Source organism: Penicillium riverlandense (genome assembly GCF_028828495.1).
Source record: "Penicillium riverlandense strain IBT 135883 chromosome Unknown utg000001l_segment0_segment0, whole genome shotgun sequence".
In the NCBI taxonomy this organism is placed as follows: domain Eukaryota; kingdom Fungi; phylum Ascomycota; class Eurotiomycetes; order Eurotiales; family Aspergillaceae; genus Penicillium; species Penicillium riverlandense.
The window spans coordinates 5,500,076-5,513,332 of record NW_026643194.1 but is presented as its reverse complement, the minus strand read 5'-3'; the positions used below and the strand labels follow the sequence as shown (position 1 = coordinate 5,513,332).

Genomic DNA, 13,257 nt, shown 5'->3' with positions numbered 1-13,257 from the left:
AGCTTGCTTCTCACAAAACTCGCCATCGTCCTACGGGCGGTTACCGGGAGACTACAAGGCGTATAGTGCCGCGCTAAAGGCGAGCGAGACCACGGTCTCATTGATTAAGTGTTTACAAGAGTGGGAGCCATGGAATTACAATCCAATGCCGTTGCTCGTGACATGTCCACAGGTGTAGGTTGCAGCACTGCTTATGTACTATTGATTAAAGGAAGCTATTCACAATATCCCCCTATACATGGTGAGTGTTCCTTCGCTAGGTCTGTACATATTGTGTGCGTAGGGTATAAATTATTTACTGCACCTCGTCGGGCATCGGCTTCCTCGCCCAGACTCTCCGGCTTTAGTGATTATTAGCAAGAACCTCAGTCAACAATCAGGGGCGGCACCTACGATCGGTGATAGGGATGGCAGCGTGGATCCTTGAGCTCGTTCCGCAACTTCGCCACATACACCTGGACTTCCTCCTTGGTCCAGGCATGCGGCGATCCAAAGTTGGTCAGCAACCACATCCCCCAACCCTCCAAGCCTCGGGACCAGTGCTCATAGTTGACCATACCCGCTTCCTTGAGCTGCTTGTCTCTGGGCCACGGCCCAATCGGTCGCTTGTAATTCCGCTCATGGACATCGACGAACCCAGTCTTCTGAATAGCCGCAGCCATGGTGTTCATTGTGTCACAAGCTCGGCCAGCTTTGGTGCCACAACTGATCATGTTGTCACCCCAAGTCTTCAGCTGGCTGTCGGGTTTGATGCTTTCATCATCTGCCTCGATGTGAGGGCTCGATTCTAGTTGCTCAATCCACCCACCGGGTTTCAGGCCACTGGTGGAAAGATTAGTCTTCTGAAACAAATTGGGGCAACTGCCCACCTACTTATAGCATCTCTTGTAGACGATCTCCCAGTCATGCTCGCTGAATGACCCAACCATATTGCGCAGGTGGATGAGATCAAACTTTTCCGTCCAGGTCCATTCCTGGAGCACATCGTCTACCTCTAGGGTACAGTTCGGTGGCATCCAAGTGACCGGAGGCGGGTACAGATCGACTCCACGGACCGAAGCTGCTATCTGTTAGTTCTGGGAAGATAGAAGTCGGTCAACAATCGTACTTTCTGGGAACATATCGGCGACATCGCTGGACGATCAAATTAGCGTGCGAAAGAGGTGATATCCGGGGATTATACATAGCCCAGCTCCCCTTGCCGGTTCCAATATCCAGAATATTCTGGAGTGAGTCCACGATTGGGGCACGGAAGAAGGGATTTTCCCTATCCAGATCGAGCATGAGGGTTACGAGGTGCCTGGAGTTGAGTTAGAGAAACTCCCCGCACGGCGGACCCGGAGACGTACCCTGCCTCGTAGCTCTCGAACTGCTGCTCATCGGATGGGATACTAAATGCAATAGATGAGAAAGCTTCGATGATTACATCAATATCGAAGTGGCTCACATATAATCCTTGGCACTCAGCGCTTGGTACCTGTCATCCCTGTTAGCCACGTTCCTCTGCCCTTTTCCAGCAGATCCCTGTTGAGTTACATACCGGCGCCCGTTTGCCAGGATACCCCGGTGAATCGAGGAGCCGATCGAGGTAGTTTCCCTGTGGTCAAGTCAGCGACGGTCCGTCGAAAATGGTCGTTCAGCATCTGTGCCACAACACGTACGACTGGCCGTCCTCGAGGCTGGCATCCTTGGGGAGAAACACATCTGGATCCTAAAAACGGTCAACCCAAGTTTGTCCATCACACCACAATACTGACCACGGCGATCGGTTTGTCGTCCATGGTGAATTCAATAGTTGGTTGATTTAGAGAACAAGTCGGGGGAACGGAAGAGGGGCTTTTGTGCTGGGTGGATCCGGTGGAACAACAATGCCCTTGTGAACAGGCATAAAAGGACTGTTCTTACAAATCATACATACATCACGTCAACGGTTCCTCCGACACCCTTTTTCTCTCTTCCTACAACTGTTTACCCAACTTATGATCACTATGAAGGAAGCTGTGGTTGACAAGACCGTCACGGTCACTATCCGCGACACCCCAATCCCCACTCCCGGGCCGGCCCAGGTGTTGATCCACGTCGTGGTATCCGGCACTAACCCAAAGGACTGGAAGGTCCCCAAGTGGACGGATAGCACCATCAACCAGGGAGACGACATCGCCGGATATGTGTCCGCCGTCGGGGATGGAGTCCAGAATTTCAGAAAGGGCGACAGGGTGGCCGCCTTTCATCAAATGATGTCTCCCAACGGCAGTTATGCCGAGTATGCCATTGCGTGGGAGCACACCACCTTTCATCTCCCGGAGAAAACTAGTTTCGAAGGTATGTTATTCTATATAGTACTACAGATGCACTAACCCAGTCACACCAGAGGCTGCCACAATTCCCCTGGCGGCCATGACGGCCGCCCTGGGGTTGTATCAGCGGCTGCGTCTGCCGTTGCCGTGGAACCCGACGGACCAGCCTCAGCCGCTAGTCGTGTACGGCGGTGCAACCGCGGTCGGGGCATTTGCGATTAAATTTGCGAAGCTCTCCAACATTCACCCCATCATTGCGGTGGCGGGCAAGGGGATCCCGTTTGTGGAAAATTTGCTCGGCAAAGGAAAAGGCGACACAGTCATCGACTACCGCGAGGGCGACGAGGCTGTCCGTGCCAAGATCAAGGCCGCAGCCGGAGGGCAACCCATCCATTGTGCCTTTGATGCTGTCTCCGAGAAGGGAAGTTTTCACAACATCAGCGCAGCCCTGACGGCGCCTGCGAAGATTACTACGGTGCTGCCCCATCAGGATACTGATACTTTCCCGGCTGGCGTTGAGATTGACCGCACGATGGTTGGATCGGTCCACAATCCCCCAGGCGAGGGAAAGACCATTGAGGACAAGGAGTTTGGGGCTGCCTTCTTCCCGTTTATCGGTCGTGGTCTGGCACAGGGATGGTTCTCGGGCCATCCGTTTGAGGTGCGACAGGGCGGCCTGAATGGTCTTGAAGGAGCTTTGAAGGATCTCGAAGGTGGCAAAGCATCTGCGGTAAAGTATGTAGTGCGAATTGCGGATACAGAGGGTGTGCAGCAGTAAGTCACTGTCTGTTTCCTCATGGTACAATAAATGATTCAGCTTGTCGCAATGCCAACCTAGATCATTCAGTGCAAGTGCCAGCTCGGGAAAGCATAGGGTCCGTCTATAACACTATACTTATCGGTTAGTCGATGCTGTTCTTTTCTTTGCTGGTCATATATAACTATGATCATTCCAGATCGGGTAGGCTGTATAGATCGGATAGCGATTAGGTTGGATGACATCACCGCGATATAGCTGTCATGTCTTGGTCGAAGAGTCGACCGTACTCCGTAGAGACACGCCCCAAATCCCAATACCATGGCAAAACGGACGTTGGATGCCTTCTTCCAGCGGGTAACAGGCCCAGCACAGAAACGGAGCAAACCCAGCGAGATCAACAACCCGCACGACGACCAAGGCTCTCCCAGCCAACATCCAACGTATCCATCTCCAATTGCGCAGCTGCCATCGCACATAGAAGTCGGACTCGTGCACGCAATACCTGCCAGCACAGCGCGCACCATCAACAACCAGCCACATTTAGACTTGCTGTACTTCCAGCCCTACATCGCACGCACCACCGCCAACGAGCTCTTCAAGTTCCTGCGGCGTGAACTCCCTTTCTACCGCGTGCAATACAACATCCGACGCGGCGACACAGAAACACAAATCACCACTCCGCGTTTCACGACCGTCTTCGGCGTGGACGAGACATCCAAATTTGTGCCGCGGTCCAGTGCCAACACCAACACCGACAGGCCCCAAAGCAACACATCAACGCCCGACGATGAGGACCATCCCGCAAGCTTAATCCTGGTTGACTCCAGCACTACCGAGCCAATCCCGGCATCCAAAAAGTACCAATCGGCTCCGCGGCCGATTCCCACGTGTCTGGATCTGCTGCGGAAGCAAGTCGAAGATATTTCCGAAACGACGTATAATGTCTGCCTGGTCAACTACTACGCCAGCGGCGAGGACAGCATCGCCTTCCACTCGGACGACGAGCGGTTCCTGGGATCCAACCCGACCATCGCGTCGCTGTCCCTCGGCGCCGAGCGGGAGTTTCTCATGAAACACAAGCCGGTGGTGCCCCCGGAGACTGGAACCCGCACCCCGGCCGCGGGTCCTCCCCCACGTTCGCAATCAAATTCCGCGTCTAATTTTAACTCTGGCGGGCCATATTCCTCCCCGCCCCTGAAACTGGGGCTTGCGTCGGGCGACATGGTCATCATGCGCGGAGCGACGCAGTCGAATTGGCTGCATAGTATCCCCAAGCGGAAGGGGAGGGCAGCGGAGAGAAGCAGTCAGGGGAGAATCAATATCACGTTTCGCAAGGCGGTGGTGCCGGGGGGCACGAATAACTACTATCGCTATAATGTCGGCGACGGAGGGGCGTTTCGATGGGATGAGACACAGCGCCGGATGATTCAGTCCGATTGATAGATAGCATACAAGTGTATGTACAAAGTTCCATTGCCACTGCAGGTCCCCTGGTAGCTACAAAACAAAACTCCAGCCCAGTAGTTGAACACGGCAAACCGCACATAATAAACCGACGAAGCAAAGAAAACATCATGTGCAATTGCAATTAGCGCATATAATCGTCGCTCTTGGTATCTATTTCACCGGACAGCAAATCTAGCATGGGGCTAGAGCCTGCCGATGGGAGGAAAAGGGTACAGGAGAAAGACGGGACAGAAAAACTAGAAAATCAGCTCTTCGCCGTAGACATCCGCGTAGCACTGGAACACGTTTGGACAGCTACGAAGCACGTTAGCAACGAGGGATTCCGACAGGCAGATACGCCAAACTTACTAGACCGGTTCCTGGCCGAAAATGATATGCCAACTGTACTCCATAATGGTGGCGACGGTTTGATCGGGCAATTCCGTGTTCAACACCCAATCGTACATCCGCTGGTACTCACTCAAGGAGCGCTTCAGCACCTGGTCGCGCGACACGGCAAACTGCGAGCAGCAGGCGGCGCCAATCTTTTCGGGAACATCGGTGTTGTTGAACAGCTCCTCCCACGCCTGCGCATAGTATTTCTCGGCCTCGTTGCCAGACCGGGCTTGTTTGCGGAAGGGCTGGAGCTCGACCGGACAGCCGGGGGTTTGTTGGCAGCGCAGGTTTGCGAACCCGTTCTCTTGAATGAATGATGTCTGTAAGGCCCGCACCGAGTCGACGTTGTTGTAGTCCATGGTATCCGTGTGCCAGGCGGCGGGCCAGCCGTCGCGGTGAGGGTGGAGGAAAACCATCGTTTCGGGGAGGTCTTCGTAGTGGTCGACAATGTACTGGAGATAGGGGAGGCTCTCGCGGCCTTTATTCTTGGGGGTGTGGAGAGGGGCGAAGGGGTCATCAACGGTGTAAATGATATTGCGCCATCTGCGGGAGGCTCGCGTCAGTCGAAGGCAGAAGACAAAAAGACGCGAGGAAAAGGGGAGGGGACGAAATGCGATCAAAGCAAATGCAATCAGAGAAATGCCGTTAGAGCAAATGTAGTCAGAGCAGACGCAATTAGAGCACACGCAATCAAAGCAAATGCAGTCCGAGGAAAAGGAATCACACGTACTCGGCCAATTCTGCTGACACCCAGGCCGTGTCCTCCGACTTGAGCTTCCCCATGATGATGGACCCGATGTTGGGCACATCAATGGGCCGGGTCTGGTAGGTTAATTGGGCCTTGGTGTTGGTGCCTATATTCCATTTCCGGTGGCTGCTGGGTTTCTCAATTCTCAACAAAGACCGGGCGTGGTCACCGTGTCCACTGGAATAGATCAGGATGAGGGCGACGCAGATTAGCGCCGCCGCCGACCCGATTCTTACTGATGACCGCATGGCATGCCTTGCCGATTGGGGAATGTGTCGTGGGAAAAGGTGGCGGAAGAGGAGGGTGGTGAGTTACTCGCCAAAAGTCGGACGGGGCACTCACGACCGCATGTGGGAGTGGTCGGAGAAAGAGCGATCAGATAGGGGAGAACTAGGGATGAATGACGACACGGAGTGTGGGAGAGGGATCAACAACAACAACAACAACAACAACAAGAAGGAGGAGGAAAAGATAGGTGAGGCAGACGAAGAAGCAGCAACCGTCCAAAGTAAGCACGAATTGGCAGGAACACGTCTCGGATTGGATGGAGCGTCGGCTGATACACCACTCGTTCAGTGGGTGGATCCCCCGGGACTTCCCTACCATTGCCCTCTGCGAAAGGTCCTTCAGCCCCGTTTTGCTCCCGTATCGGTTGAATTAACCGCCCCCCCTAATCCTTCGTATTTCCCTAACGGGGGCTGGTTGAGCCCGAAGAAGTCAAATCCCGCCACCACGCAAAAATAACCATCTCAAACGGTAATCCCAGGGATCGACACCACACGATTGTCTAGCGTGGCAACGCTACGACGTAGTCCTGGCACGGCGACTCCCTTGCGCACATCCTATCCCCGCCGGGGTTTCTCATCGTGGGCCAGACGCAGGGGCAAAATGCTACATTGGCAGACAATTCTACACGAGATGACGACGCCCATCCAATAAAAGCAGGAGCCCTCCTGCGAGGGAATCCCCGCTAGATAGTCGATCTGATGCTGCTCCGACGGTACAAGCAATCCTCATACTCCCGCGCCAATAATAATCCTCGCGCCGAGACCGGGTATCGCCCAAAGGATTCAAGCATACTTACAAAGGCGGAATGTTGATGTCAAAATCCTCCCTGGCCGTCGCCACCCGCCCAACGACACAGCGCGTGCGATCGAGCAGCGCCGTTCGACCAGCATCGAGGTCCCGGTGCTCGGCCGCCAAGTGTGCCAGGAACACCTCCAAGGGCCCGAATGTCGGCGCGGGCGTTTTATGCGCCACGCTGCAGAAGATGCAACCAAATGTCCCCCAGGTGCCGTTCGGCACATCGAGAGACGCATTGCGCTTGCAGCTGACATGCCATTTGGCCAGAAACACCACGCGATAGCGGATACCCGTCGACCGGTCCCAGCGCAGCGCATCGTGAAAGCGGGGTGCGTGGGCACTGCTCCCGGGGGCGACAGGCGCTTCATAGTAGCACTTGGAGCAGCGCAGCCACGACATCTGCGTATAATACCCGGCGCCGGGCTCCTTGTGTACTCGGAAGGCTTCTCGAAGGCCCGAGTGCAGCTTCCACGCGCCCTTGCAGAACCCGGCATATTGATTATCCGCATTGGGGAGCCATAGGTACTCAACGGGCGGGCTCACACTCACACTGCAAGGAGATGAAGGATTCGAGTTGGCTGAGTCGCTCGACAGCACGGAGGGCGGCGGGTTTGCGGCGAGAGTTAGCATGGGACGAGAGACTGTCCCGTCGTCCCACGGGTTGAATCCGAGTTCTACATCAAGAATCCCCTGGGCCACCGACATCTCGGTCGGTTGTACCACTGTAGAATCCGGATCCGAGTCTGGTGTGTGGTCATCGATCAATGAGGCTGTCTCAGGATTCGCCAAGCGGGCCGGGAATTCCGCGAAAGACTGCAAGGCCGGCAATAACGCCTGGGGATCGCGCCTCTGCAAACGAGAGCTGAAGATTCCGCTGAGTCCGGAAGTAAACGACGCTCGCTTGCCGCGCGATGTTGAGCCCTGCATATTTCCCTCTGGTACTATATCCCCGTCGCTAGAGCGGGGCCCCCACGTTCGGTCCCGGGGCCACAGTGTGTCCAGAGAACGTGCGAGGCGATAGGTCTGATCCTGCATGTGATTCATCGGTATCGGGATGGGGCCTGCCTGGGCCAGTCGTTGGTACAGGTCGTGCAGCACCTGGATGGTTCGAATCCGACTGACATCGGAGGTATCCTGCAAGAACGCAATATCGACCGTGACATTTCGCTTGACCGCATCGCCCAGATGGGCCAGCAGGACGCCCTGCAGATGGATAATGATATCCTTCATCTGCTCGCGAGCCGTTTCATCGCCTTGTTGGTACTGGGTCCCGAAGTGGGCGACGTTGAGATTGTAGTGGTTCTGGACTTCTCGCTCGCCGCGGTCGAGGGAGCGTTCCAGCTCGCTGAGGCGGCGCTTGCGGTTCTGCCATTTCTTTTTGATGGTGCTGGCCATCTTGCTGCCGTCGTGGTAGGCGGAGACGACTGTGATACTTGTTCAGTTTGAAGCTGCTATCGGGGGACTCCGATGCATAGTTACCTGCTGCCACACACGCCACGACGGCCATCACCTCCGCCCCAGACATAACTATCGCGTAGACTGACGAATCTTCAGGTTCAAGTGGAGAATGGGTGGGTAGCTAGACAGAGCTTGGGCAAAATGAAGAAAATGCCCAGAAACTAAATACCCCCGGGAAGCAGGCAGGCACCTTAGTTCTACTCTTATCGCCTCCAACCAAGAGGGGGCAGCGCAAGTGAGGCTGTGGCCGTGAGCTCTGGTCCAATAATACCCCAGTCATAGCTTTGCCGGGGTGCGATCTTGGCTGGGCAGCACACGGCTATTTCGTATCTACTGAGGGTGACAGATCTTATTTGTAAGCTCATCGAGTAACTAACTTCTCGAGACATACTCCTAATACCCTAGTTGAAGATGCACGTTACAGTATCCTTGGCGAGGGAATTTGTTATAAAGGGAAATAACCTGGATCTGTGGCTTGCACTCGTAGTGCGCTAGGAAGACCAACAGGGTCGTTACACTTACGGCAAACCTCTTAGTCCTATTGCTTTGTGCTCTTTCTCTTTAGCGCTAAAAGGCTCTCAAGGAACTAGGCGATGCTAGCCTAGTTACAAGCCACAGTGTAATGGAGGAGAGGAAGGTATGGTAGATAAGAAACACTTAGTGCGCGAGAAACCCGCACTAGCGCGAGCGAGAGGTGAAGGAGAAGAAGAGAAGACGGTGGCGAACGAGAAGCCCGCACAGCGCGAGGGAGAGCTGAAGGAGAGAGAAGAGGGTGGAGGGTAGTAGGGTGGCAAACGCTACGACTTAGTACTGGCACGGCTACTCCCTTGCACATATAACTATCCCCGGCGAGGTAATCATCGTGGCCAGACGCAGGGGTAAAATGCTACTAAGTCAAGGCTGAGCAGCAGCAGCTTGGAAAGGATGTACATCTCTAGGTAGATGCTATTGCGAAAATACGTGTGGCAGGTACAATCTTGGAAGTGTTGTTGGCGGTAGAAATGATGGTGAAGATGATCGCATTATCCGGTTTATGTCTCCATAAGAAGCAAGCCACCGAAAGAGCCGCTTAATTGATTTGATTGTTCCCTTCCGGGATTGCTGTGTTTGCTGCCTAGGAAGAATCCTACATCTATTGGGCACCGGAGATATCAAGAAGATAGAGCATATAGTCAGTAACGTGTATAATCAGTCAAATGCAGCCTCCAAATAAATCATCCAACATATCCTCCCAAGAAAATAACAAAAGCGCAAAAAAAAGAAAACGCCACACCAGCTGTAAATGCAATGGACATCACGCCTTTAACAACACCTGCCTCGCTTGCGCGCCGTCTGGAGCATCTCAACTTCTTCTCCATCGCCCACTGTAGGCGTCGCCAGTCCCAGCCAGCTACGCCGCTTGTCCGGCTGACCGAGCCGAACGCTGCCTGCGCCATCCATGCTGCCAGGGGTAAAGGGGCCAGCCGGGCCGCTCTCGCCGATAGGTGTGCCTGCTGCCGAAAGACCCAGGTCCGCGTCGCGACGATTACGCTGCTCGACCAGTTTGCGGGTGATCACTCGGAACACCTCGTCGATGCCTTCGCCGTCCTTGGCGCTGATCTCATGGCAGCAGTCCCAGCCGATCTCCTGGCCCCAGAAGGCACTGCTCCGCTTACTATCTGGGCTCTGCAGGGCCCCGGAGGATACATTCGCGGCACTGATACCAGATCCGCTACCGCCAGACCCTAGCACGCCCGATCCAAAGGCCATCCCCATCCCCGCAGTGGGTGGCGGTGTCGACGCGCGCGAGGGATAGAGTTGCTCTGCAACATAAGCGATAGTGCGCTCAAAGGGCACACGTCGAGAGGCAGGATCAACAGCCACGATATCAGATTTGGTGCCAACGACATGGATAACCAGTGGGTCAGCGTCATGATCTGCATCGCCGCCCCCGCCCAGGTTGCGGCGCAGTTCGCGCAACCAGCCCGCCATCTCCTGGAAGCTCTGCTCGTCAGTGATGTCGTAGCAGAGCAGACAAGCGTGCGCGCCGCGATAATATAATCGCGAGATGCTGCGGAAGCGCTCCTGGCCGGCTGTATCCCAGATTTGCAGCCGGACGATCGTGTCGGAGGTGCTGTCGAGCACGCGCTTGGTCACGAACGACGCGCCGACCGTAGAGGTGGTCGCGGCCGGGTTGAACGCGTTTTTCACATAGCGCTGGACGAGCGACGTCTTGCCGACGCCTATGGGGGTGAAATGAGCGGTGAGTTTGACAGTCAAGGGGGGGTGAGGGGAGCAGCATACCTTGGGCGCCCAGCACGACGATCTTGGCCTCGAGAGAGGAGCTCATGACGCGGGGTCAAGGAGGCCGACCGTGGGCTGGATGGGCATGATCTATCAGGATCAGAAGAGTTGAATGTCAAAGAAGACGACGAGAAGAGGTTGAGGCGCAGGAGAGGGAAAGGAAAACAAAGGAACGATTTAAGGGACCGAGGCGGGATCAGCCGATGATGATTTGTTTGAGACGAATGTGATGCGGTCAGTTGATCGGCATGATCACTACCACTTGGAGTATAGATGAACCATCAATCATAAATTCTATAAACTATGCACTTGAGGGTATACGCGAAAACAATATTTTGTCATGATGTGACCACGGTCAGGTTTAAACCTTCTCCTCCGACGAGAACTGGGGGTACTCTCCAGGAGTATCCTTCTCTTGGGGAGAAATGTTGTTGGTGAAGCCATTTTGGACAGTATCCTTCTCTTGGGGAGAAATATTGTTGGTGAAGCCATACTCGACAGCCTTGGCCTCAATCTCATCGTCCGAGAGCTTGGGCAGCTCATGAGAAGCTCGGACATAGCTCATGTTCTCACAGTAGCCCTTGGCGAAGATGAGATCGATCTCCTCCAGGCTGCGGCCCGCGGTCTCCGGGTAGAAGAAGTACATGGGCGGGATGAAGAGGGCGTTCATGCAGGCGAAGAACAAGTAGGTGCCCCACGAGATGTGCTGGATCATGACCGGAGTGATCATGACGACAGTGAAGTTGAAAAGCCAGTTGCTGCAGGTAGAGACGGCGTTGGCCTTGGCTCGAGTACGGATGGGCGAGAGCTCGGCAGGATACAGCCAGGGCAGCGGCAGCATCGCAGCACCGAAGAAGGCCATGTATAGGAACAAGCCGAACACGGCGCCCTTGGCCGGGCCCTTGCCTCCGGGGATCAAACAGGCAAACACGATGATCATAGCCACCATCTGACCACTCATACCACCGATGAACAGCTTGCGGCGGCCAATCTTCTCGATGAAGAACCAGGAAAACGTGGCGAAGATGGCGTAGACGATCATGTTGACACCACCGATCAGCATGGACATGAATTCATCCTGCTTCAGGGACGACTTCAACAGCACGGGCAGATAGTAGATGACAGCGTTGCACCCAGACAACTGCTGGGCGATCTGGGAGGAAGAGCCGATAATCATGCGGCGGAAGTGCTGCGTCTTGCCCCCTGTCAACAGGTCCGAGTAGCCCGCGCCACTGGCAACCCCAGCAGCCTCGATCGACTCAATAACCAGCTGCTTTTGAACCTGGGTATGGTGGTCGTCGATCTCACGGCCAGCCAGGGCTGCCAGCACGTACTCGCCGTCATGGACTTTGCCCTTGGAGATGAGATAACGGGGAGAGTCGGGCAAGAACGCCATGCCAACGATGATGATGACGCCAAAGACGATCTGGAAGGCAATGGGGAAACGCCACACCAGCGGCGCCGGGCCGTAGGAGGCACCAAAATCAATCCAATACGCGATCGCCGTCCCGATGGCAATGATACCTCCTTCGATACAGATCAACAGACCACGGTTGCTGGTGCGGGAACACTCGGCCTGGTAGGTCGGGATGGTGGAGGTGTTCATGCCGTTGCCGATGCCGGTGATGACCCGGCCGAAGAAGAATTGGAGCAGGGGAATGTGGTCGATAAAGGAGGTAACCTGAATAATCACACCGATGATCATGATCGTGGCACCGGAGATGATCATCCAGCGGCGGCCAAGCCGGTCACCGGTGAACAGAGCGAACATGGCGCCGAACAGACAGCCCAGCTCGTAGACGGCAGTCACCAAGGCCTGCATGGTGGGGTCGCCCTCGGTGGCAGTGAAGACGCTATCGAAAGCCTTGGAACTAATAATCCCTGACATTACACCCTCTGTGGAACGGGGTTAGTACTGAACGAGAGTGGTGATCAAGAGGGACTAACGATCATAACCGAACAGCAGAAAGCCCATGGTGGCAATGGTCGAAATGGTCAACGACAGGGGTCTGCCGGACATGCCAGCGTACTTGGGCGCCATCGTGACAAGGGGTGAGAGAACAACAATGAAGCCGAGGCTAGTTGATAAGAAAATTAGGCTCGGACTACCCCCGGGTTATGGCACGTGTACAGGAGAAAAGCAAAAGGAATCAAGATTGACCGCGGAGGAGAATGGCCTGGGGCAAAGGACTGGTATTTGAATGCATCGTTGGAAAAGAGTGGCGAGCCAATTCACCTCCGTCCATATACTCCGAGCCGATCCTGGTTCCGCTCGGACTGGGTCCGGTGGAGCCAAGCGATCCCGAATGCATCAAATAATGGGTAGCTAAGCATTGTCTTTGCGCCGATCCGGTTTGCGTCCCTGATGACATCAGTCTCGAATATCAACGGGCCGACTGCGAAATTTTAAGAGGGTCGCCACGATGCTGGTTGGGTTGGATGATTTGGCAATGCCTCGCTCGAGTGGACTCGCTTGCATCGTCGTCTACTCCGTCGACACGGGCGGGACAGCATCATGGTCCACCGCGCATAGCAATAGACCCTCGGTGCTTGTTGTGGTATGTTGATGTTCCTTCAGCCGAATTGCAACGGAGGCAGCCGGTGAGCTTCGCTACCACTCTCGCAGCCCAACAGGCAAGCGGAAGGCCAACTCTGGGATCGTTGCCACGGTCGTTGTACTATGTCGGACTCGGCTGACACGACCTGATACCTATAGGGTTGGCCCCTTACATGGTCGCACAAAGCATCGGCGGTGGGTTTCGGGAAGCCGTCAATGTAGTTGGTCC

General features: G+C 55.1%; 8 protein-coding genes across 8 annotated transcripts; 3 read left to right on the top strand and 5 right to left on the bottom strand.

The window, feature by feature from the left end:
• Window positions 1–295: 295 nt before the first annotated feature.
• On the bottom strand, window positions 296–1,781 carry N7474_002229 (class I SAM-dependent methyltransferase; the record flags this gene model as incomplete). Its single annotated transcript, XM_057193644.1, has 10 exons — window positions 296–341; window positions 394–822; window positions 874–1,060; window positions 1,109–1,134; window positions 1,184–1,300; window positions 1,350–1,391; window positions 1,448–1,477; window positions 1,541–1,597; window positions 1,662–1,711; window positions 1,758–1,781. 10 exons carry the CDS (start codon window positions 1,779–1,781, stop codon window positions 296–298), a joined length of 1,008 nt encoding a protein of 335 aa, XP_057058597.1.
• A 207-nt stretch (window positions 1,782–1,988) lies between these two features.
• On the top strand, window positions 1,989–3,075 carry N7474_002228 (zinc-binding alcohol dehydrogenase family protein; the record flags this gene model as incomplete). Its single annotated transcript, XM_057193643.1, has 2 exons — window positions 1,989–2,322; window positions 2,372–3,075. The coding sequence occupies 2 exons, from the start codon at window positions 1,989–1,991 to the stop codon at window positions 3,073–3,075; spliced, it is 1,038 nt and encodes a 345-aa protein (XP_057058596.1).
• Window positions 3,076–3,375: 300 nt separating this feature from the next.
• On the top strand, window positions 3,376–4,497 carry N7474_002227 (alpha-ketoglutarate-dependent dioxygenase AlkB family protein; the record flags this gene model as incomplete). The annotated part of the gene is made up of 1 exon (XM_057193642.1): window positions 3,376–4,497. The coding sequence occupies one exon, from the start codon at window positions 3,376–3,378 to the stop codon at window positions 4,495–4,497; it is 1,122 nt and encodes a 373-aa protein (XP_057058595.1).
• Window positions 4,498–4,760: 263 nt separating this feature from the next.
• On the bottom strand, window positions 4,761–5,895 carry N7474_002226 (DUF3431 domain-containing protein; the record flags this gene model as incomplete). Its single annotated transcript, XM_057193641.1, has 3 exons — window positions 4,761–4,818; window positions 4,873–5,442; window positions 5,630–5,895. 3 exons carry the CDS (start codon window positions 5,893–5,895, stop codon window positions 4,761–4,763), a joined length of 894 nt encoding a protein of 297 aa, XP_057058594.1.
• On the top strand, window positions 5,840–6,391 carry N7474_002225 (uncharacterized protein; the record flags this gene model as incomplete). Its single annotated transcript, XM_057193640.1, has 1 exon — window positions 5,840–6,391. One exon carries the CDS (start codon window positions 5,840–5,842, stop codon window positions 6,389–6,391), a length of 552 nt encoding a protein of 183 aa, XP_057058593.1.
• Window positions 6,392–6,727: 336 nt separating this feature from the next.
• Window positions 6,728–8,255, bottom strand: N7474_002224 (uncharacterized protein; the record flags this gene model as incomplete). The annotated part of the gene is made up of 2 exons (XM_057193639.1): window positions 6,728–8,154; window positions 8,210–8,255. The coding sequence occupies 2 exons, from the start codon at window positions 8,253–8,255 to the stop codon at window positions 6,728–6,730; spliced, it is 1,473 nt and encodes a 490-aa protein (XP_057058592.1).
• A 1,235-nt stretch (window positions 8,256–9,490) lies between these two features.
• N7474_002223 (Rab family GTPase) lies at window positions 9,491–10,517 on the bottom strand (the record flags this gene model as incomplete). Its single annotated transcript, XM_057193638.1, has 2 exons — window positions 9,491–10,410; window positions 10,472–10,517. The coding sequence occupies 2 exons, from the start codon at window positions 10,515–10,517 to the stop codon at window positions 9,491–9,493; spliced, it is 966 nt and encodes a 321-aa protein (XP_057058591.1).
• Window positions 10,518–10,832: 315 nt separating this feature from the next.
• N7474_002222 (putative MFS monosaccharide transporter) lies at window positions 10,833–12,512 on the bottom strand (the record flags this gene model as incomplete). Its single annotated transcript, XM_057193637.1, has 2 exons — window positions 10,833–12,367; window positions 12,419–12,512. 2 exons carry the CDS (start codon window positions 12,510–12,512, stop codon window positions 10,833–10,835), a joined length of 1,629 nt encoding a protein of 542 aa, XP_057058590.1.
• Between the last annotated feature and the right edge of the window lie 745 nt (window positions 12,513–13,257).